This window comes from Miniopterus natalensis, chromosome 1 (genome assembly GCF_054644295.1).
Source record: "Miniopterus natalensis isolate mMinNat1 chromosome 1, mMinNat1.hap1, whole genome shotgun sequence".
Taxonomy (NCBI): Eukaryota; Metazoa; Chordata; class Mammalia; order Chiroptera; family Miniopteridae; genus Miniopterus; species Miniopterus natalensis.
Window position 1 is genome coordinate 144,655,084 of NC_142081.1, and position 24,469 is coordinate 144,679,552.

The window sequence follows — 24,469 nt, forward strand, 5'->3', positions numbered from 1 at the left end:
ACCAGAACCCAATGAGGCATAGGTTGACACTTAACTGCTAAGCCACACTAGCTGGGCTACAAAGAAATTTTTAAAGGTCATTTTTTAAAAATGAGTTCACTAACGACATTCAAGAGAACCGTTTTAATTGAGAAATAGAGATGGAACGGAGAGAAGAGTGTGGGAGTGAGAAAGTAGAAGCAAAGAGTATAAATTCTACCTCCAAAAAGTATAAAAGAACAACTTAATTAGTCTACAATAATATATTAAACTCTGGAAGAAATAGAATACTATGGTAACATTAAAAGAAATGCTTTAAAGAAAACATACTGACAGAGAAAGATGGCAAAATACATTGTTAAACTCTTAAAATACATACAACAAAGGATACTTGCATGCCTCAAAGTATGTAAAGCAAAAAGTAAGAAATGTAAGAAATGACCAGATTTATATAATAATGATATTTAAACATCTCTCAGCAGTTAACATAATAAGCAGGCCAAAAATCAGTATGACCTGGCTCTGGTACACCACTGGTGCTTATTCTCATTAATAATCACAGAACTACAAATTAAAAACAATTACTTATCATTCCACACCACAGATCATCAAAAATTGTAAAGCCTGGCCATTCCAAGCATTGGCGATGATGCCGCCCAGGGCAAAGTCCGATACTTTGTTGCTGGAAGGTGAAGCCATGTTGCAAAACACTTTGACCTTGTCTATCAAAATTGAAGACTCAGCAATTCCAGCCTAGTCAAAATGTTTAGCGACCTATAGGACACTGTTTCCCACATCAGCCATGCAAGTGTGATTCCAGGGGAGCTCTGGCCCACAGCATCTGTGGTCACAGCCCCAGAAGGCTAGATGCAGCACCGGGTTCTTGCCACCGGCATCCCGGGACCACTCTGAACTGTGCACACCCAGAGACCCAGAAGCAACAGGAGGTGCACGATGAGCCTACACAGCCACTGGGCCAGCGTGCTGCTCAGCAGTGATGAAAAGGTCTCCCCAGGGCTGCAACAGAGTTGAAACGGACTGGATTTTACCAGCTGCAACAAAAGTATTTCCATTTTGACTGTTGGCATCACGGTAATAGTGCATACTGGTTGTGTATTAGTCCTGAATTTTCCCAAGGAAACTTTTCAATGCAACCACTGATTCACCATAAGAAGAAAAGCAAAAAGCAAAAGACAAAAAGCAAAAAGCAAAAAGCAAAGCAAAGAAGAAAAGAGAAAAGAAGGAAGTTAAATGATAATGAAAACAAACAGTTTCAAGCAATGTGGCTGAAAGAAACATGGAGTTGAGAGAAAAGACATGAAGGAATACATACACTAAGATTTCATTCATATAAAGTTTTAAATAAACTTACATAGGAACATAAATCATAAAGAAATGCAAGGAAGTAATTATTAGGGTTGTGAAGGGGAAGGGTGGGTACAGGAAGGATTCTGGAGCAGTGGAAATGTCCTTTATAATTTTGTGTTAACTCATATGTATATGTTTCATAAACTTCTATTATCACCTTATACTTTGCAATAAAAAGAAAGAAAGTAAACAAAAATCTCCAAGTAATGACTGGGAGCAAAGGCTGCTGGCAGCTGAAATACGATACCACAAATGATGTGGTGAAATATGGGCAGAGATGTGGATCACAGCAACAAAAAGGAAAGTGATTGGATAATAAAAGAGCGGGGATGGTATTTATGCAACGACAGTTCAATCCAGAGAGAGAGAAAGCATCCCGGACAGAAGTGGAAGAACTTCTTAAATCAGAAAGAAGCTTCCAAGGCGAGTTTCCCAAAGAAAAATGGGCACTACAGGCAAAGTAAGCAAATGTACTTTTTCTTTGTTCAAGTCTTCTTTTTGTATACACTTGCTAAAAGAAGCTTGAATTTAAGCCACTCTCAGAAAGAAATTCATGTAAAGTTGATCAAAATATCCCCCATGCTAGAAATTTACTCTAAGAAAATTACTGTGGATTTGCCATAATGCTTACCACAAGGGTGTTAAATTAAATGTTATTTATAATGGACAAAAAAAAGAGATTTGGGTAGCTACATTATAACTATAAAATAGAATGCATATTTGTTAAAAGTAGTGTTAGAGAACATTATGGAAAGTATTCATAATATATAATAAGTAGAGAAAAGTAGATTAAAACTATCACATACAATAAGATCCCATTTGGCGATGGCTCAAAGGACTTACCTCATAAATTACAGGCGATTTTATTTCTTCTGTTTTTATTTGTATTTTCAAACTTCCCATAATTAATATATATTGCATTTGTAAATAAAACATTTTTAAATATAACTCAAAATTACATAACAAATATCAAAAAATATGTATTCATGTTGTCAAAGGCTGGGAAAATCACATCAAGAACAAAACTAGTAGCATTAGAATGGAGAATTATAGGTGTGTTTCTTTCTAGTTTCTTTCAATGTTACTTATATTTAAAACTAAAAATATGTGAAGAGGCTGAATAAAATTTTAATTATATAATCCTGCTTAATTAATAAAATTAATTTATAGACTCCTGCTTAATTTCTTTTTATACATTTTTAACCAAATTCTTGCAGAGACCAATTTTTTTAAATTTATATTCTACTGATAAATTTACTAATTATTTAAGCCTCACTTCTCAAACTTTCATGTGCATATGAATCGCCTGAAGCTTGTTCAAACGAAGATTCTAATTTAGGGAATCTGGGACAGGGCTTGTAGCTCTATCACTTACCCTAGTGATGTCAGTAACTTCTGGTCCAAGCAACAATCATACTACAAACTTGTAAAAAACACATCTATGCTCTAGCAATAAGGACTCAGGTAATTCAGAGCTGATAACAAATCATTCAGTCAACAAATACTTATTGGACACCTACCCTGTCCAGACCCTATAATGTCTCCTCTCTGTTGCTGAGGGGGAGAAATATCAAGGCCTTTTATTAAGGTAAACTGTAATGCACTTGTTCCTTTCAAAAATTAAAAGACTGCCCTGGCCAGTGTGGCTCATTTGGGTGGGCGTCATAACGTACACCGAAGGGCTGCCTGTTCGATTCCTGGAGGGGGGACCTGCGGGAGGCAGCCGATCATTCTCGCATCAATAGCTCTCTCCCTTCCAATCTCTAAATATCAATAAAATACTATTTTTTAAAAATTAAAATGCAAGCACTACAATGTAGATTATCTTCATATTTTCAATGAACACACCTTTTCTTTAAAATAATATAATTATATATAACATCCAGCCACAAACGCCATAACTCCTTTTCATGAAATTATGTATCAATATGTTTTTTAATTTTTCCAATAATATTCTCTCTTTCCATCTCCCTCCCTCCCATCTCCCCTCCCCACACCTCTCCTTGCCCTCTCCTCTTCTCTCCCTCACTCTCCCTCCCTCTCTCCCAGGTTATTAAATGCAAAGCAGCCATCGCCTGGGAAGCAGGCAAGCCCCTTTGTATAGAAGAAGTTGAGGTAGCTCCCCCGAAGGCACATGAAGTTCGAATTAAGGTGAGTGGGGACTCTCCCTGGGCAGGACAGACAGGCACTAAGGTCAGACTTGGATTCTGCCAGGTCAAGCCTATGTGAGTTGACTGGGAGGCCCTGGAGTTCTCAGAGAGGGAATCATATCTTAGCTTCAGATAAGAACAGGCCTTATCCCAGCAGGGCTAATGATTAATTTTTTTCTCACTAGTTATTGATAATGGCCTTTAAATTTAACTAAAGTACCTTAAAATTAATCATAAACCTTAGGAATCAGATTAAGGAATTCATATTCAATTAGAATTAGTTATGCTTTCTTTTTGTTTTGCAGTTGCCAATTAAAAGAGAGCATTATTAAAAGGAAGATAGAGAATTTGCTTAAAAACAAGGGGAAACACTGAAGTGCTGCCCAGGGCCGCATAGGGTCTGGGTGCCCAGATGAAGGGGCAGGAGTGGCTGAGCAGGGAGAAGAGCCCACACTGAGTAGACAGATCATACAAGGCAAACTGGGATCCTTTCTCCATTTTCCCCAGAGCTGGCTGGCCCGGCTTATGTTTTCCCTCCAACCCCCACAGGAAGGGTTTCTACATGAGAATGAATGCAATAGCCTCATGAGCAGAATCTTGAAAAATAAATAATATAAAGACACAACAACAATTTAGACAAACTTTTACCTGATATCTCACTTTTAACTATAAAGTTTTTATTACCTCTATTTCATTTCGTGTCATTTCAACAAAATTTGAACAAAGCCTATAATCCTGTGACCTCTCCATTCCCTCTGCCTATTAGACTTTGTTTAAATTTTCCCTATTACCTTTGATTTCTCCTTCCCTGGAGACAGTAACTGCCAATTTTATCTCTTTTCATTATTTTTCCAATAACAGTAAAAGGCAGAAAACAAAGGTATAAGAGGAAAAGAATATATCCTAATATATATTTGGTGTTTTTCAAAGTATTATTTTTTTATTGAGTTCTAAGAGTGTTGTTAAGTCTCAAAGTGACATTGAAATTATCCTAAAATTATCCACTTAACAACCTCAGTGATATATTTACAGAAATAACTCAAGTATTCGTTGCTTTGTAGATAATCGCCACTGGCCTATGCCACAGTGATGCCCATATCCTCAATCCTAAATTCACGAACACTCTGTTCCCAGTGATCCTTGGCCATGAGGCGGCAGGAATTGTGGAAAGTGTTGGGCCAGGAGTGACCAGCTGCAAACCAGGTATTTTATTTTCTGATTCCAATTAAGTGGAAATGTCAGGATATTTCAGGGATAATTCCTGATAGATTCCTTTGCATGCTATATATTTGATCTCTGTTTACATAAGGGGGCCCTCTTTAACAAAGCAAAAGTGAGAACCACAATCTATCACAGTCCAAAAATGAGACTGAATGCTTGAAATCAGAATCATCTAGTACACTCTGGGGGCTATGGTCACTTTATTTACATAAAGCACTAAGAAATTGCCCTATGAAGCTAAGCAACAAAGTTAAATTAAACTGAAGCATCCATGGAGCACAAATGACAACTAATAACAACCTCCTCTAAATAAACAGAAAACTAATTTAATATTATAAAGAATTCAAAGAATGAGGTAGCTCATTCTGTAGGTAGCTTAAGTGAGAAATGTTATACATATGCCAGTGTTAGCTTAAGGGCCTTTCTGGAAGTTTGAAAACTAAAAATAACATGTAAATGAAACATGCCAATGACTGAGACTGTTAACTTCAGATTTCATAACAGATCCACAAAATACGGAATATAGGCCATGAATCCTCACTTGTCAGACAGGATGGCCATTTCATTCTTTCTTCCTTTAATAAGAATGCTCCAAACCTTGAGGTATATTAGTATCTTTCCATTCCAAACAAGATCATAAAAACAATCACTTCTGAAAAGTTTGCATCCATGAAGGAATCTAGTGGTCCCAGCTCTGCCACTTACTGGCACTGTGACCTTAGCCAGGTAAGTCACTTTTCTGTGACTCAGACTTCTGTTTTCTAAAGTGGGGACAATAATACTACCCATCTCAAATGGTTGTCCTGAGAATTAGATGAGACAATACAAGGAAGCAGTTAGAATGGTGTATGGCACATACTAAATGTTGAACAAATGTTCATTATGACTGGACTTTGGTAATCAGAGGATAGAAGCCATTTTTATATCAAAATTGAATAAAAAGTAGAAAATGTGGTATCTGAGAGTAAAACAAATGGTGAAACACGGTTTTGGTGTGAAAATTACTCTCCGTATCTAGCCTGTCACTCTCCACCTCTCCTATTATATAAGGATGTTCTATTCCACACAGCAGTTTAGAAATATAATAAATAATAGTTATGAAGTAGAGAGCTGCAAGGACAGCAGTCTCAGGTAGGACTCTTCACCGGATGCTAACAATACAGATTTGTTCCTTGACTGCCTAGCAGGGGAAAAAGAAAGAAAAAGTGTAGGTAATACTTGGGGAAATCAGCAATCTTCTAGAGTAACAAAATGTTGTAGCCGCCTATACTTTCTGCTGAACATAAATGTATACCATAAAGAATGGTGTTTTCCACTGATTCATCTGGTAGAAATTATTTATAGGTCACATTTATAATTAACACTTATAGGCACCATCTAACATACGGCTTTTCTTTCTAGGTGACAAAGTAATTCCACTCTACATGCCTCAATGTAAAAAATGCAAGTTCTGTTTGAGTCCACTCACAAATTTCTGTGCAAAACTCAGGTAAGCTCTATATATACTGTTAGTAAGATTATAAATTGGCACAGGTATTTTGAGCAGTACATTGGCTAAACCTAATGAAGTTGAACATGGGCATACTTTCTACCCACCAATTCTACTCAGGTGCGTTCAAGGAACTCTTGCAAAATCACCCAAGGAGACATGCGCTACAATGTCCATTGCAACATTGTTTATAGGAGCAAACAACTGAAAAGGCACAAATGTCCATCAACAAGAGAATAGATTAACACACCCATTTTCAACCTTTTTCATCTCATGGCACACATAAACTAATAACTAAATCTGCAGCACACCAAAAAATATATTTCTTGCCAATCCAAAAAAAAAATAGGTATAATTTTGATTCATTCACACAGATAGCTATTGTTGTGTTTGTCTGTTGCCATTTTTCTATTTGACAATCTAAGGGAGAAGAGGTCAGTGCCCTGGACTAAATAGCTAGGTATTGCATATTTTAAAAATTCTTGCAGCACACCAGTTTGTCAAGGCACACAGGTTGAAAATCACTGGATTAACAAATTGCTATGCAACAACACAACAGAATCCTATGTGGCTATGAAAATGGCTAAACTTGATCTACATATATCAACATAGATTACAGTTTTCCCCCTTAACTATGGTTTCACTTTCCAAGGTTTCCATAACCCATGGTAAACTGTGGTCTGAAAATATTAAATGGAAAATTCCAGAAATAAACAATTCAGTTTTAAATTGCACGCCATTCTGAGTAGTGGGGTGAAATCTCACTTCATCCTACCCCAAAAGTGCATCATTTCTTTGACCGGCATATATACTCCCTGACTGTTAGTCACGTAGTAACCATCTTAGTTATTAAATCAACTATCACAGTATCTCAGTGCTTGTGTTCAAGTAACCCTTATTTTACTTAATAATGGTCCCAAAGAATAGTGATGCAGGCAATTCAGATACACCAAAGAAAATCCTGAAATGCTTCCTTTAAGTGAAAAGGTATGTACGTATAGGAAAAATCATAGTATATACAGGGTTCAGTCCTATCCAAGGTTTCAGCCATCCACTGGGGGCCTTGGAACGTATCCCACAATAAGGGGGGACCACTGTGATCTCACACAAACAATGTTAAGGGAAAGAAGCAAGTTGCTGACAAATATGTTCAGTAATGTGTCACATACAAAAGCAATATCATACATTGTTTATGGTTACATGTGTATTAGTAAAGGTATAAATACATCACTGGAATGATAAATGCCAAGTTCGGAATAGCAGCTACTTCTAAAGGAGAGGAGAGAGGAATGCAATGAGACACAGTAAAGTAATTTATTCCACCGCCACATAGATATGTCTTAGAGCTAAATTTTGTTGTTGTCTTTTGTTTTGTTTGTTTTTAAAAAACATATCTTTATTGATTTCAAAGAGAGACAGTAACATCAATGATGAGAGAGTCATTAATTGAGCCCGCAACCCAGGCATGTGCCCTGACAGGGAATCAAACCCCGATCACCTGGATCCTAGGTCAACGCTCAACCGCTGAGCCATGCCCAGCCAGGCTAGAGCTAAATTCTGAATCCAGGCCATAAGTTCCAGAGTCCAAAATCTTTTCTTTTTCCTTAAAGATTTTGTATGGATTTTTAGAGAGAGGACAGGAAGAGAGCACAGGGAAAAACATCCACTCGAAAGTGAAACATCAATGGGCTGCCTCCCACATACCTGAAACCCAGGGGACTGAGCCTGAAACCCAGGAATGTGCCCTGACCCAGACTCAAGCTTGCAACCCTTAGGTGGCCGGGATAACCCCAGCCAACCGAGCTACATCAGCGAGCCCAAAGCTGAATCACTTTATTCCTTACTTTACTGAAACTATAGAAAGATCTATTTGTCCTTAATGGTTACTAAAACTAGTGGTCCTACACTTACATTTATTCCTCTGCCTCAATCTCCTCATCTATGAAATGGGGATAATAATAAGGCCTATTTCACAGGGTTGTTGTAGATGTTCAAAGAATTAATACAGCCTTTTGCAAACATTTAATGAAATAACAGATTTGGACAATGACCATCAATTCTTCCTGACATCACAAAAAGGCAGATGAGGCATTATGTGCCTCCAGATGAAAATACACACCACCACCTTTGAAGTAAGCCTACAAAAATATAAAACCCAAATCAGGTCAAGCATTTAGATAAAACATACTAGAGGAAATTCAGGGATGGAGAAACATGTTAAACCAGATTATAGCGATGCAATCAAAAAATCCAGAATGAGGAAAACTACAGGACCAATGACTCTTCAAAAAATAAACTGCAAGAAAAAGAGGGGGGAGAGGTGAAAATCTGGAAATTAAAAGGGATTTAAGAGATATATCAACCAAATGCAATCTGTGGACTTACACAAAATTTTTTATCTTTTAGAGATATATACTGAAATACAGTGTTTCTCCCAAAAATGTGTACACACTTTGAATGATAATAAAGTCAGTGTTTATTAACATACAGCTCATTTTCAAAATTAAGTGAGCTGTTAAAGTGTGCACACATTTTTCAGGCACATCCTGTATTTATGATGAAATAGTGATTTCCTTCAAGATAGTCCAAAATGGGGAGAGGGTAGTTGGTGGTGTGGGGGATGGAGGTGGGTAATGGATGAAACCAGATCAGCCATGAGTTGCTAATTGCTGAAGATGCGAGATGCTTACATGGGGATTCATTGTGCTATTCTTTGTATATTTATATTTGTTTGAATTTTCCATAATAACAATTTTTAAGAATACATGTAAAGCCCTTAAAAGGGCTTCTGGCACATAAAAAGTATTCAATAAAATGTTTACTATTCTCATCATTATCATCTTTAGATGACTCCTACTACATATAATATATTGTGTATTATATTATACACATTATTTACATATTTTATACATTTTTACATTATGTTTTTACTCTACATTATAGTATATTATATATAATAATTATATAAGATTACATGTTATTTAAATGATATTTAATTACAAATTTTATTATATATAAATATGTGTGTGTGTGTGTGTGTGTGTGTGTGTGTGTGTGTTTGGACAAAAAGTCTCAAGACATTTTCTCTATGTCTCCATATCACAAAACTGTCATAACTAATACATAATGCTTAACTTTTTTTTTTTCAGGAAAGTAATCAGTGATCCATTACTTTCTCTTTTTTGTATATATTTTTTTAACTCTCTAGTCCATTCAAAAATCCTCTGGTTCAGCAAGAAGTAATGGAAGACAAAACCAGCAGGTTTACCTGCAAAGGAAAACCAGTTTACCATTTCTTAGGGGCCAGTACCTTCTCTCAGTACACTGTCGTATCAGATGCTAATCTTGCAAAAATAGACGATGATGCAGATTTAGAGAGAGTCTGTCTGCTTGGATGTGGGTTTTCAACTGGCTATGGAGCTGCAATCAACAATGCCAAGGTAAAATGGTTAACCACCAGCTTCTATAAAATAGAAGTTATTAGGAGGCAGCGTGATAAAGCAGCTAGCATTGACTTCAAACCCTGGCTCTGCCTTTTATCACCTCTGTGATTTTAGGCAAGTTATTTAACCTCTCTACTCCTATCTCTCTATAATAATATCTACTACAAATTACTGTGGGAATAATTAAATCATATTACATATGTAAGACATCTGGTCCAGTGCCTGTCATAGATTTGGCAACCAATTCATGTTAATTTATTTTTCTATACTAGTACGTTATATTACAGACTGTCCCTAATTTAAATACAGCCTGCTTAAATATGTCCCCTAAATATGAATTCTCATCCTGGGACAGCAGACCCAGTCAAGAGACAACAGAAACTATAGAGACCCACCCATCTGCATATGCCCACTCCTACCTTCTCCCTGATGGGACAGATTCCTCTCCCTAAACTGCAGTAAGTCATCTCTGCTTCTCACCCTATCCTTTTGTGGCTCCAATGGAGGGTCTCAGATGGCAGCCTTAAAGGTGACAAGATATGCCCCTGGAATCCCATATTAGAGTTTATAAGCTTTTCAAAGCTGTTTAAGAGACTAGAGAGATATCAGTATCCCTCAAATAATTTCCTTATTTAAATCTCCTTGACATCAGTCTTCATCCCTTGACTCACAATTGCAAAATGCAACTAAAATTGGTCTTTCTAAACAACATATCTGCCTATTTCACTCCCCTTTCATTACTCCTCTTTTCCTTAACTGGTTCTCCTTACTTCTCCTTGCCCAGGCTCACTGTTCCCCCAGCCTTGCCTCCAGTCACTGGGGCCTCTGGGTTTTGCACACCTTGCTCCCATCAACATGCCTGGAAAGCAACCCCACCTCTCTGGCTGACTTTTTGTATTTGTCAGTTCCTGTTGGAAAATTATTCCAGCCTTTTAGGCATGCATTAGGTGCCCTCCCAGTTTTCTCCAAAGTACCTGTGTTTATTCCTGTCTACCTTCTTATTACACTATAGAGAGACTTCCCATTATTTCTCCTTCCTATGAGACTATTTGTTCCTTGAAGGCAAGAACTCTCTCCTGTTCATTGTGCTATCTCTGGAGCCTAGCCCTATGCCTGGCACATAGTAGGAATGTGACAACTTTTCAGGGAATGAATGAACAAAGCTAGGTTCATATGCAACCCTCAAAACATTGGGGTGGGGTTTGGTCCTCAGTTTTGTGACAAAAATTCCATTTTATCAAGTTGCCTGCAGTTGTTCGGTGTCAAGGAAGCAAAGTCGGCCTAATGAAAATAAGAGGTTGATCTAGTAGCCAGAATATCAAGGCATGACTTTTCATTGAGAATTATATTGGCCAAGTACACAAGGATGATACTCTTGACCATCAGCATATCATCTACCTCCAAAACATCATTTGTTCATCATTCATTCACTCACTCATTAATAAAAATTAAAAGGTGTATGGGAAGCCACACTACAATCTGAAGGCTCCTGGAGGAAAGGTGTTAGTGGGGTGGATTAACAGCCCATGTGACTTGGGCAGTCAGGGCACATTCTCCTGTAGATAGCGCTGGAGTCCCAGGGAAGAGCTATTGCTCTTTGGGCTACACACATCCCCTTTTCTGGACTCCATGCAGACTCTCACCTTCTACTACTATAATCTTTCTTCGGGAATACTAACACTAGAGCTTCAGCTACTGTTTTCTTTTAAATCTACTCAAAGTTGATCTAAATTCCCAGGACATGTTCCTCTTGCTGCTGAGGAACAGCTAAACCACCTCAGGGTCAGAAGCAGCTCTAGAAGAAAAATAACTCCTAGAACCAAGTAAACAGAAGTGAAGTAGCAATAATTCTAGACAAAAGGCAAGACGCTTAATAAAGTTTAATTTACTTCTCGGAAGAAAAGTGATGCAACAACTCTGTATAATTATTGGGGACCTCCCACAGCAGCACCAGAACCCGGGTTCATTTTAATTTGCTCATATCCTTGATGGCCAAATTAATCACATTTCACAGAGATCTTTGGAAGTATGCAAATGTCCTGAAACAGTGTTGTGTGCAGATAGAAAATCAAATGGGGAGGGCGTATTTTATAGTGACCACCCCAGTACTGCAATCTAAAGCGCTTTTACACATTGGGGTCTGGCTATATGATACAACTAGTGCAGTGTATTCAATTTGTACACTGTTGTGAGCTGGCCTGAGAATCCAACTACTGCACACAACATTGCTGCAGTGGGAAAAACGCATTTCCACTCTCGATGAGACGGGCAAGCTTCTTAGCACACTCTCTGCAGAAATATACACAGTGTCCCAAAAAAATGTATAAACACTTTAACAGCTCATAGCTCAATTTTGAAAATAAAATGCATTTTAATAAACATTGCCTTTATAATTACTCAAAGTGTGTGCATACATTTTGGGGAGATACCCTATATTTGGAAATAAACTAAACACATGCCACAATAATACAGTAAATAGTACAGTGTATATAAAACATTATTCTGAATATTTACACATATATTTTTATTCCCCCTAAATAGCATACCCAATATCATGCATAAAGTAAAAGCGCATTCTATTTCTTAGCAATTCTGTTTCCGATACTTCTGGAGGGCACATATTTTTCTTTCCCTTTTGTTTATGCTTTAATTTAAATAGTTTCTCTTCATCATTAGAAAATATTAATTAAGCATCTCTCTATGCAGCATTTTTTTTTTTTTTGCCACTACCTCACTCTACAGAGTAACATATTCAAGTTGGCACTACTTTTTGATTGAAGAACCAAGGAAAGTTTGTGGGGAGAGTGTTATTTACGTCAAGCCAAAAATATAGATTATACTCTTATTAAAGGAATTAAGGCGAAAAGTACAGCAGGCTGAAGGAACAGCATGAACTAAGACATGAGGAAAAGAAAGTGTGACAGTTTGTTTTGGCTATAGTACTGAGAATATCACGGAGATAAAATCGGAAGGTGATAGGGGTCAGATAGTAAAAAGCCTCCAATGCCATGCAGCCATGCAAGGAAATGTGGATCTCATTACATTTAAATAAACTGATCATTGGGATGACTGAGTTAATTCACATTTAGAGAAATATTAGTGGTCATTCAAAACTGTGACATTAACACAACCAAATAAGGCCCATTAAAAATACAGAAATCAAATTACTTCTCATCTATTTAAAAGGACAAACAATAAAGCCTTTGTAATCTGTGAACTTTCTAATTTTGTTGTGATAACACTAAAAAAGAAAAACAAGGAAATGATTTCCACTTGGGCTTGTTCCTTATAAATTGATGATCCTAATGGCCCTCAAACGATTCTCCAAATTTAGTCAGTGACTCATTCATTTTCCCATGATACATTTCCCAAGTGTGGCTACATCACTTAGTCTTAGTCTTAGTCTTAGTCTTAGAATATTCCTGTGCCCACCTCACCCTGCACCTTTAAAAAATGTGGGACCAGCTGCTTTAAGTTAACATGATTTTCCTGTATGCAGGTTACCCCAGGTTCTACTTGTGCCGTCTTTGGCCTGGGAGGCGTCGGCCTTTCTGCTTTAATTGGTTGTAAAGCAGCAGGAGCTTCCAGAATCATAGCTGTTGATATCAACAGTGAGAAGTTTGCAAAGGCCAAAGCCCTGGGAGCCACTGACTGCCTCAATCCTAAAGACCTACAGAAACCCATCCAGGAGGTCATCATTGAAATGACCAATGGGGGTGTGGATTTTGCACTTGACTGTGCAGGTGGATCTGAAGTCATGGTATGTATATTTGTATAATACTACATAAGAAATAATATTTATTAACATCAATCAACATTGATAGTATGTATTAATGTATTTATTCATTTCATATTTAATATTAATATATTTATAGGTCTATAAATTATGTTTATATATTAAACAATGTTTATTAATAATATATTAGCTATTGTGTAGTGTATTATAATTGGTATTTCTCTATTAATAATTATTACTGATTACTACTCATATGTTATTATTAATAAATATTTATTTATTAATATGTTATTAATATTTATTTTTCCACATGAAATTCAGAGAAAATTTAGAAATGAAATTTGTTAAAGAATTGTGCCTGGAAGAAGTGAGCAAAAAAATGATAAAAGGATAGGCAGATTTTAAGGAGGAGTAAGAGAAAGGACCTCTGTCACCCTAACAGCAGAAGGTACCCCCTCCCATCAAAAGCAGAGCAGGGAGAGGCCAGCAACCTACACACAATCCAGTTCTGTCCATTGGACTCAATAAATGGGCTGCAAAATTAGGTCCAAATTACTTATTCTAATTTTCAACATACTAAATACACACACACTGCAAAACTAAAAACTCAGTCTTTTCTTCCTAAACACTACAATTTTGTATCACTCAGATTTCTTCTCTTAGGACAGGCTCCCTGACTTGCAGGGCCCGTGAAGCTACCCCCGTCTATTCTATTCTAACCTGGAAAGCGGAAAGAGCCAACCTCAGGGGCAGCAGATAGAAAAGTTAACTTGCCAGAGTGTCTAGGCTTTTATTTACACTTTCGTTCAGCATGGCTCCTAACACCCTCCTCTAGGGAAGGTATAAAAATAAAATTCTGTACTTCAATCAGGAGCTGGTGAGGTCCCAGAACAGAGCGAGGACCAGGAAGAGCTGCTGAGAGCAGCAGGCTGCCATTCCTGATCTTTCCTCCCAGAATGGTTTCATTGTAATAATATAACTGGTTGAAGGAGGATGTGGAAGGTAATAAGCACTCAGTAAATGTTAGCTCTTACTGACAATTCATGCATTAAGAGCTCCTGTCCTGCACTGCTCCCTGGGTTCAGAGATTCAGGGCCTGTCCTTGGCACGTGCAGCTTGCAATGTGCCACATCCATTCCTCCACTTTTCACAGCTCAAATTTCTTATAAACATTGAAATTCAGCCTATTTCCCTTATTTCCGTAGTACAGATATTCTCAACACTGGCTATACTTTTTAAGTGCCTGGGGAGTTGTTGTTTTTTAGAATCGGTGAATGGACACACCTTAGATACTCTCTAGAGTTGGGGGCCTAGGTGCCAGTATTTTTTACAAGTTTCTCAAGGTGGGAACCACAGACCTAAAACTTCACTAGTTCTATTATAAATAGATTTATTATACCAAGAAATGTATCATAATTCTGGAATAAAATTACACTAGAGAAAGCAAATTTTGAAACATGTAGGTGATTTAATCACAAAAAGATGAGCTAGTTACCTATCCTTTCACCAAAAGTTTCCATAACAAAAAAAAGTTTAATTTCTGGGTTATAGAGGATATTACACTAATGGCTATGAACTTGATTTAAATGATCTCTCATGCTCTAAAGTAGCCTAAAGAACGCAAGAGAAAAATAGAAAGTTACAATAATTGACAATATTATAAGATTGTGAGAATTCAAAATAATTCTCATCAAAAATTATCAGAGGCTACTAAATCAAAACCTGAATTTGCATATAATACCCATTTAAGTCATTATGGAGGTTAATTCCTTGCTTGGAGCAAAACTCAGAAATGTAGAAAAAGCAATAGGAAAAACATTTAGAAACAAAACAGAAATCAATGTAAGTGACCCAATCTGGTTTGGCTTGGGGTTAGAGGGTTGGCCCTGGGACTGAAGGGTCCCGGGTTCAATTCCAGTCACCGAAGGTACCTTGGTTGCAGGCTCAACCCCGGCACCGGTAGGCACACGTGCGGGAGGTGACCAACTGACGTTTCTCTCTCTCTTTCTCCCTTCCACTCTCTCTGAAAAGCAATGGGAAAAGTATCCTCGGATGAGCATTAAAAGAAAAAGAAATCAATGTAAGCAGCTACCTTAAGGTGACCAGTATTACCTGTGGTCTTTTCCCCTCAACATGAATCTATGTTGTTACATAAACAAAAATGGTTCTGCCATATAAAAATTGCAAAAGGTGGGAGTTTCTATTTAGAAATATTACAAATTCTCAAAACAATAAACAAACACATAATCAAATAAAAATTTCAATATATAGTCTTAAAGCTCTAGAGCACTATCTTCTGTCATTAGCATGACACAGAGAGAGAAGAAGGAAAGAATTTACTGGACTTCAAATTCCTTGTTGCACATAATGATCAGTGATGAAAAGGAACTCTACTTCCTACTGGAACTTCTGCAAAAGTAAAACTGCCCCCACAGGTCAGAGTCTAGCTGCCTGCTGACTACGGCAACGGATGGGGGACAAAGTCTACATTCCTCTTCTACAACACTAGTCTCAAAACATTCTAACTGTTTATTTACCATAGGACTCTTAAGTGGAATGGCCCTCCACAGGTTGTCTTCTTAAATTTATTTACACTTCCAGTCTTCAGAGTTTTATCTTCATCCCAAACAGGCAGCAGGCTAAGATAACAATGTTTTCTCTTTCTCTCATGCAAAGCTCAATGCAACTCCCCCAGGCCACTGTGTTCTATGTGGTGAGCCACCAATCAAGGAAGTTCAAATTTGTGGCTTCACCATCTCAACATGAGGTCCTCCTGGTTGTTACATAGGAGAAGGGACAGGTGGCAGGATGTACACTAGCTGTTCTGTTTTGGCTATGAAATGACACATCACTTCTGCCGAAGCACATTGGCCAGAACAGGTCATACAACTCCACCTAACTGCAAGAAAGCATTAAAAAAATGGAGGGAAGCAGATGAAATGTTTCATGAGAAGCCAGTGTCATTTTAACTGTTTTGCCCTCTATTTTAAATGGCATTTATTTTCATTTATCCTACATTGAGATCCACTAAATTTACAGAATATGCCTCATCTTAGATTCTTTTGAATAATCACCATCTCTCCATGACTTTAAAGATTTTGATTCTATGTCCCCGGAAATTGCAAAATTTTACAATACCTTGTCAAATACCAGGTCAAAACCTTGTCGACTTGATTTTGCAATATCGTCTATTGATCTTTCTTAATTTCATATATGTGTATATTTCTTGATATACAATGATATGAATTCAGCATAACTATGGCATTACACAGGCTGAAATCATATGTTCTGTTTCTTTCTAACATCGTTTTTGATGAAGCTCAAAATTTTATTGAATGCTCTGTGTGAAACAAAGCCTCAAGCCTCAGTCTACAACATTATGACCTCATGAGACTGACTCCCATGATCTCATATGCAGAGTTGTTTAAATTTTCCCTAAAACACAGTACATATGCACACTAAAGGTATGTTCTACTTGTCTATTTATTCAGCTAGCCTTTTTTGTTTCACTTTCCAGAAAGCAGCCCTGGATTGCACAACAGTAGGTTGGGGATCCTGTACTCTCATTGGAGTAGGCGTTGATGACAAAGGATTGACTGTTTCTCCAATGGACATACTAATGGGCCGTACTATCAATGGATCAGCTTTCGGTGGTCAGTTGTTTTTTCCTTTTAATTTTCTCCATACTGGTACTCAAATTGTTATAGCAAAGGTTATCGAATAAAAAGTAAAATAACTTGCTTAAATATTGAGTCCCAAGAATAAATCTAAAGACTACACAAAAGCTATTCTATTAATTACTTGAAAGTAAAGACTTTGACCAGAAGGATAACTAAAATTTGCAAACTGAAGTTCTATTTGCACGAAAATGAACAAACATAGAGGAACAAAAGGCAAACTTGGACCAAGTAGACATAAATTCTTATCTAGAAATAAAAAATAATCTTAACTTTTTCCTATGAAGAAAATTTTAAAGTAGGTAAAATTATAGAAAATTAAAAATGATAGGGGTTTTCATCTCTTTGGAGCAAGCTAAATCTGACCAAGTAATTTCATTCATTCAACAAACACTGATAAACTACCTGTTCATGTCCAGCACCATGTGTTTATTTGGACTTTTGGCCAAATACAGGTTGGAAAGGCAGAGATTCTATTCCAAAGCTGGTTACTGATTACAAGAATAAGAAATTCAACCTGGATGCATTGGTGACCCATACCTTGCCTTTTGAAAAAATCAATGAGGCATTTGACCTAATGCACCAAGGAAAAAGGTAAATTACCAAACAGAAGGGTAAGTGGTTTCAAAAGCCTTTATAATGACTCTATTTTTATCTGATTTTAAAAACTAATCAGTTTCTTTTCTGACATTTTCCACATCATCAGACAAACCAGAGGTGTTTAAAAAATGAAACAGTGGCCATTTGGGGTGGGGGACCACTTCCTAGGTTCCTACTCTGTTTCCATAATGAACACTGCCATACACTGTTCCAACATCAAAGGGTGGTGTAAACGGACACATATTTTCCTTTCACAAACAATCACTTAGTTGAGGCCGCTCCTTAGAGAGGTTTCTATATTATACCATCAGGGCAGTCAGTGCAACATAGTCATGACTTGAATCATTACATTCTACAATTTGACAAAGAGTGCACACTGTAGGCCCTTCTTTACTAGAATCAAGTGAAAACCATAGAGATGTGAGGAGTGAGTGGCAGGTATCAGATGCTTAAAGGATGTCCCAACTCTCTCATTACCTTGCTTTGTCATAGGTCTCCTGTAACATACATCTCATCCACAAGTTTAGCTCTGTTGTGCTCCCTTGGCATGGACCCTGAGAACTAATTTATCAAAATGTCCCAAGTGGGGGATCCCTAGCAACTGAGGAGTAAGACTAGGATCAGTGATTTTGGTTAAAATGATGGAACAGAGCCTTGATCAATAGAAATAAAGGGCAAGACACCAGAAACAATGTTGCACAGAGGAGATGCAGGACAAAAACTCAAAGAAAAGAGAATACTTTAGAAAAGAAGGGGAGAGAGGGGAATCCTAAAGTGAAATGACAGGAGTTTGAAATAGAGAAGCAATGTGACAAACGAAGAAAATAGGTCCATGGTGTAAGGACCTAGGCTACTTCATGGAGTAGAAACCTGAGAAAATGTCCCTACTGACTGATATGAACTCCCTAATTTGAAACATGTTAGCTACAACATATCAAAAAGATGTTCAATGAAAAGAAAAGAAATCAACATTATTTTTTAAGCTACACTAAGTGACTTAGTGTAAAAGCTCAGAAATATCTTGCACCATCTCAAAATCCCTGTATTCCTCAAATTAGGAGTTGGGTTGGGTTTGGGGCCTTGGACCTTGGCACTTATAGTTCTTCCACCAAAACCCATTTGCCTCTAGCGTTCTCAGTCATGGATATACCCAACAAGGAATGCTAAGCGGCAGCCAAAGGGAAAATGTTGCATTGCTTTAGTAATAACTGGTCAAGTCTCCCATACTCTTAAAATAGGTCTGGTAATCACTGGTAGAATGGAGACCTAGGGGAAACACCTGAATGAGGCCTCCTGCTCTCCCTCTGGCCCACTGAGAAGACCACCTGACTGCCCACACAGATGGAAAGGTGGCAACAGGCAAGGCAGAGGGTGGGCCTTCCCACGTGTGCTTACCAGATGGGTACAGGTAACACAATTGAGGACAGGCCCTCTTGTCATACAAACTGCACAGTAGCAAGGAAGTGGAGGAGAGGAGATAGGATACAACAATGGACTGGTCTGTTAAGGTGCAGTGACGCTGACTCATGGTGAGGAAAGGACACAGAGGTTCTCCCTCCACAGGGAGGTGGAGCTTCCAGTCCCTGAGTGAAGAAAACACTTATGCATGGCAACCCACAGCTCCAGCAGTAAGGTCCAAAGGAAGGAATTCCTTATCCTTCAGGTTATTCCCCATTTTGCTACTACATGTAGAAGGACTTAATCAGGGGGAGGAATTTGGTTTCTCAGAAAGTAGCTTCCCAACATACCAACCACCTCCTCTTTTATGCCCAATGTGCCTTGGGCTACAGAAGAGCCAAGAGCAGGGACTATTCCAAGACAAAATAGTCACTACCACATGGCTATGCTCTACTTCTCCACAGCACCACTAGGCAACAACACCACAAAGTCCTCCACTGGGGCCAAGTGAGGGTCCCCAATTCTCACCCAGCTTATGGGTACTATATATAAAGTATTATCAATGCCAGAAATAAAAGAGTATAACAAGAGAAAAGAAATTAGGCTTACCAAATTGTGTGTCTATAAAGAAAGATTAAATCAACTCCTGAAATGAAAACACTAAAATTATTTGTGAATTTTGGTTAAATTTATGATGAAAATTATACATAATTTTCAATATAATTGTTGACAGCATTCGGACAGTCCTGATCTTCTGAAGAACCCAGGAACAATTTGGAAGACTATCTGACTGAATCTGAACCTGTCTTCTTAATTTATCATCTGATATGATGAACCAAGGATCACCATGAATTTAAACAAATATTTACAGTTAACATCTCAATATCAAATAGCTATAAAGATTACAGCATTTTAATAAAACACATTCATATTTCCTGTGTTAAATAACTATGAGAACTGGTGTGTTTATGAATAGAATCATATGATGTTTGGGAATTGTTAAAAATTAGTTCTGGAGAAGAGGGAGTAAAGAATAAAGGGGTAATAAAAAAACTACATTGCCTACATAGTCACAATTTTTTAGGGTGGGTGATACATATATGGGGCTTCAGTATACTGTCTACTTTTGTATATGTTTAAAATTTCCCATAACATGCCCGGCCGGGCATGGCTCAGCGGTTGAACATCGACCTAGGATCCAGGCGATCAGGGTTCGATTCCCAGTCAGGGCACATGCCCGGGTTGTGGGCTGCAGCCGATCAATGGTTCTCTCATCATTGATGTTTCTATCTCTCTCTCCCTCTCCCTTCCTCTCTCTGAAATCAATAAAGATATATATTTAAAAAATAAAATAAAATTTCCCATAACAAAAAATTTTACTAGAAAACATCACATATAGTGCAAAACATACATATATCTTTAAAATATGTATCACATATATATAATGCTGTTATGTAATTTCTGAGTTCCAATAAACTACAAGCTACTCTTTGTTAATGAGCTGCTAAGTACTTTCCTTTCTAACATCTGTTCGTTTCTTTTCACTTAGCCCCATTTTACCTCCGTGAACTATAATCACAAGTACTAGGATATCAGAAGTTATACAAGTAAGTAATATGAAACTGAAGACTTTTAAAAAGAAAATACACCTCTATACTCTCAAATTTCCATCTTTATTAGATAATTGCCCTTTTCATCTGTGATCATTTTTATAGCATATGTTTAGAGGTTTACAGAGTTTAATGATCTGTAATTGCCACTAAGTAATCTATTTTCTATGGCCAACTAAAAGTGAAAAAAAGCAATGTACTTAAAGTAATGTAAACAGGATATTTATAGCTACAAGATTTAACAGATAATAAGATTTATATGAAAAACAAAATGAGAGTTTTCAAATGATTACACTCATAGATTGCACATGACCAGTTTAAGGATAAAACAAATGATAATTTGGGCCAAGAAACAAAGACTAGTCCTCAGCTTAGCATAATCTCTGAAACCCACCAGTTTTTAAAAAAATGTTTACCACATATTGACTTCTGAGAGAAGATAAACTTCCCCCAAAGCTTTGGGGGAGGAGGGTGATATAGCAGGCAGTTAGACAAACATAAGCAGAGTAGGAACAATGGGCCAGGTTGAGAAGGTCCCCAGGGCAGATAGCCCCAGGTGCCTAGCAACAGGCAAAACTGAGCAGGGACCTCACCCTCAGGGTAACCTTTCCTCCAATAGCGATCATGTGGTTTAGACATCCTGACCTTTCATATCACTGGTCATACCCTCCCCCGACCTTTCCTCCCCCACCTTTCCTCCCCTGCCATGTCACTAGTCATGTGGTGTACCTCTTAAAGGAGAAACCGGTGGGGAGGGGCAGGATAATAGCCTCATTTGACTCTGGTACTAGCCCTTGCACAACCACTGCCTTAAGCATTAAGCCCTAAGGACAATGAGGTTCTGGCCCACATCAAATAATCTTAGGAACAAAGCCTCAGGTCTGTTGACCACAGAGACCAGGAGTTGGTCCAACTAGAGATAACATCTAGGCCTCAGCTGTGTTTCAGCTCCAGGCCCAGAACAGCAGTAAGGCCAGGGCTGAAATCAGGACCAGCTGCATTGACTAATGATCCCCCTGCCCTGACTCTGACCAATCAGTGGAGAACATGACCCTGAGAGGACACACCTGGAAAGCTCAATATTCTCTTGAGATCCCCCACCAAACTCTCCAGAAAAAAAGCTCTTCAGAGGAAGGACCCAGCCTGGCTCTTGCTCTCTCTCCCTCCCTCCAAGCATGCCCATGCCTTTCTTCCCTCTCTCTTCCGTCAAGGCATGTATCTTTGCTTTCTTTCCTCTGAGTTCTAAGTGCCCTTCTTTTGCTGCTGTCACTTGTTTCATGAGTCCATGCAGCTCTCCTGGTTCACTTCTTCACAGCTCACTTCTTCTACCACTGTGATATTCTAAATAAACTTTTGCTTGTATCTGAGTCTTGCCTCTGAATTTTTTCTTAGCCAAAAGTCAATGACCGAGGTCTAACATCTGGTGCCATTCGCCGTTAACAGGTAGTAATATCTCAAAGTAGAAATTTATATTCCTGCTCATTTAAGATCCTCTTTCATTAGGATTGGAAGCACCTAATCCATTTGTAAATGCTTCCTTTGTTAACATTGTGGTGAACGGAACCCATCCCGAAGATGGTTGGCCTTCCTCAGTCTTCCCCAGGTCCACCTTAAGACCCACATCCTTTTCAGATCTTGGCAGCTACAAGGCTGTTTTCCTTCTCTGATCTCCTTTGGCTCTGAGTATCTTTATCGAACTTTTCACACATGCTGTGTCCACAAAACTGGAATAAGACTTGACCCCTCCAAATGGGAGAAAATAGTTATTTTAAAGGGTTGGTTTCTCTAACATAAGATATACAGAGTTGGGGGGGGGGGGAGGGTGTTCTGTGTGTTGTTTGTTGTTTGTTTTTTTTTAATGATTTCTTTGGTCTGAAATCATTGCACATCTTTAAGAATGCCAGTTAATAGGGTGAACAATACTTGACTTTAAATGGCAATACAATCACAATAAATTCTTCTAAGAAGAAAAAATATGCAGTTGTAAGATATATTAACTGTCCTTTCAAACATCTTAGACTCAGTTTTCTAAATGCTACTGCAGCGCCCTCTGGTGGTTTTTTATTTAACATTTTCCATCTCCTAGATCCTACCTGAGAATAAGAATTCAGGAAGAGAGTAACAACTTTCATTTACACCATAAAGTTTTAAAAGTACTTTCATGTGCATTATTTTGTCTGATTCTCTAGATTTTTCACTTGACCTCTGCTCCTTGTGGGAAAGGCCATTTTTTATATTCTTTGAGTGCCTTACAGATAGCAGGCCTTCCAACAATGCAGCCAGTGAGGTAGGCAGGGCCGAATTTATTAACTTCAATGAATGAATCCTATGTTACAGGGCAGAAAGACACTATTTATGATATTTTTCATAAGCAAGTCAGAAAAATCTTCAAGCTGAACATTATTACCTTAATGATGGATTGTAACAGTTAGGAAATGTCCTTGTTCTTAGGAGATACTTGCTGAAGAAGTTAAGGATGAATTTTATGAAATTTGAAACTTCCTTTCATATAGCTCATCCAAAGTGTGTCTGTGTGTGTGTGTGAGAGAGAGAGAGAGAGTAAACATGACAAAAAATATTAATTGGTTCATTTGGTGATGGACATAGAAGTATTTATTGTCCTGACTTTTCAAATTTTAAAATAAAATGTTGGGTTAATAAAAGATGAATTGTTTTCAATCCCAAATTCAATAAATAAATTCTTTTTTGAAATATAATTGGTCAACCATGGGTTAAACACCTTCACAGGTCACCTTTTTCCTTATGGTTAAGGTTAAAGGGTGCCCCCCCCCCCACCGTCTACTCTCTGAAGCATCACAGAGTAAGTTCAGTCCCTCTGATAGTTGAGGACAACTAGCATATCTCTTTCTCCCTACCACCATATCTTCTTTATTCCTAATTAAATATTTCTAAGTATACTTAAACTCAATATTCCACATGTAGTCGGAGTAATGTACCTATTCAGAATAATATGCCAGTAAATGTAGGCTATATTTATATATTTTAATTGTTCAAAATATTACAGATGTCCCTTTTTCTCCCCATTGACCCATTCCACCCTGCCACACACCCCTCCCCAGTTTCTAACCTCACCATTGTCTGTGTCCTTGGGTTATGCATATGCATATAAATTCTTGGGTTAATCTCTCCCCCTCCACCTACCCATTCTTTAGTCAGTCATCTTCATTGTCGAAACATATTGAGTTGTATAAAATGCCTAAATATTTCCTCTCTGGAATGCTAATCCAGAATGCTCCTATTCTATCACTTTAACCCAAAGATAGACCATCAGTCTTTTCTTAAGTCTCAAGGTATTTTGAGATGGAAATTATAAGAAAGTAAGGCATTTAATAATATAAAAGAAAAACTACAGCCTTCTTATTTTATTGCTATTTTATCCCTTTCTCCATTTCTGCCAATAAAATTTTGTTCTATAGGCTTGCTTATAATATAGCTAATGAAACTGCAGAACCTGACCTTAAAAATGAAAATCTTAATAATTAAATGAAAGAGTCTGAGACAGAGATGAAAGACATGTCCCTTCTTGCAGCTATAAAGAGAAATAAAAATCTACATCATAAGCTACTTTTAAAATCCTGATTGATAAGGTTTTAAATTAAGAATGCTCCCAAGAATATCATTTGTTCTCCTTAGCACAATGGAGACATGTGTGAATAGTCATAACTGTTACTAGAATGTCTTTTGTTTATTGTTCAAAAGAAATCCATTCTCTGTTAATATGTTTTTTAATTCAAAAGGTTTTTTATGGCTCCAAAGGCTTTACGAAGTGTTGCCTTG

At 37.6% G+C, this 24,469-nt stretch overlaps 1 protein-coding gene across 1 annotated transcript; it reads left to right on the forward strand.

Annotated features, from left to right (window-relative positions):
- The first annotated feature begins 1,720 nt into the window (after nt 1-1,720).
- Nucleotides 1,721-20,128, forward strand: LOC107535675 (all-trans-retinol dehydrogenase [NAD(+)] ADH4). The gene is made up of 9 exons (XM_016211198.2): nt 1,721-1,807; nt 3,397-3,498; nt 4,559-4,700; nt 6,120-6,207; nt 9,416-9,647; nt 13,150-13,410; nt 16,904-17,039; nt 17,519-17,657; nt 19,795-20,128. Exons 1-9 carry the CDS (start codon nt 1,790-1,792, stop codon nt 19,817-19,819), a joined length of 1,143 nt encoding a protein of 380 aa, XP_016066684.1. The 5' UTR covers nt 1,721-1,789; the 3' UTR covers nt 19,820-20,128.
- The last annotated feature ends 4,341 nt before the right edge of the window (nt 20,129-24,469 follow it).

Bases quoted from the DNA above. Each gene is read 5' to 3' on its own strand.
- LOC107535675 (XM_016211198.2), top strand. The intron at 13,411-16,903 runs GTATGTATATTT...TTCACTTTCCAG, and splicing joins CAGGTGGATCTGAAGTCATG to AAAGCAGCCCTGGATTGCAC. The intron at 17,658-19,794 runs GTAAATTACCAA...AATTGTTGACAG, and splicing joins CTAATGCACCAAGGAAAAAG to CATTCGGACAGTCCTGATCT.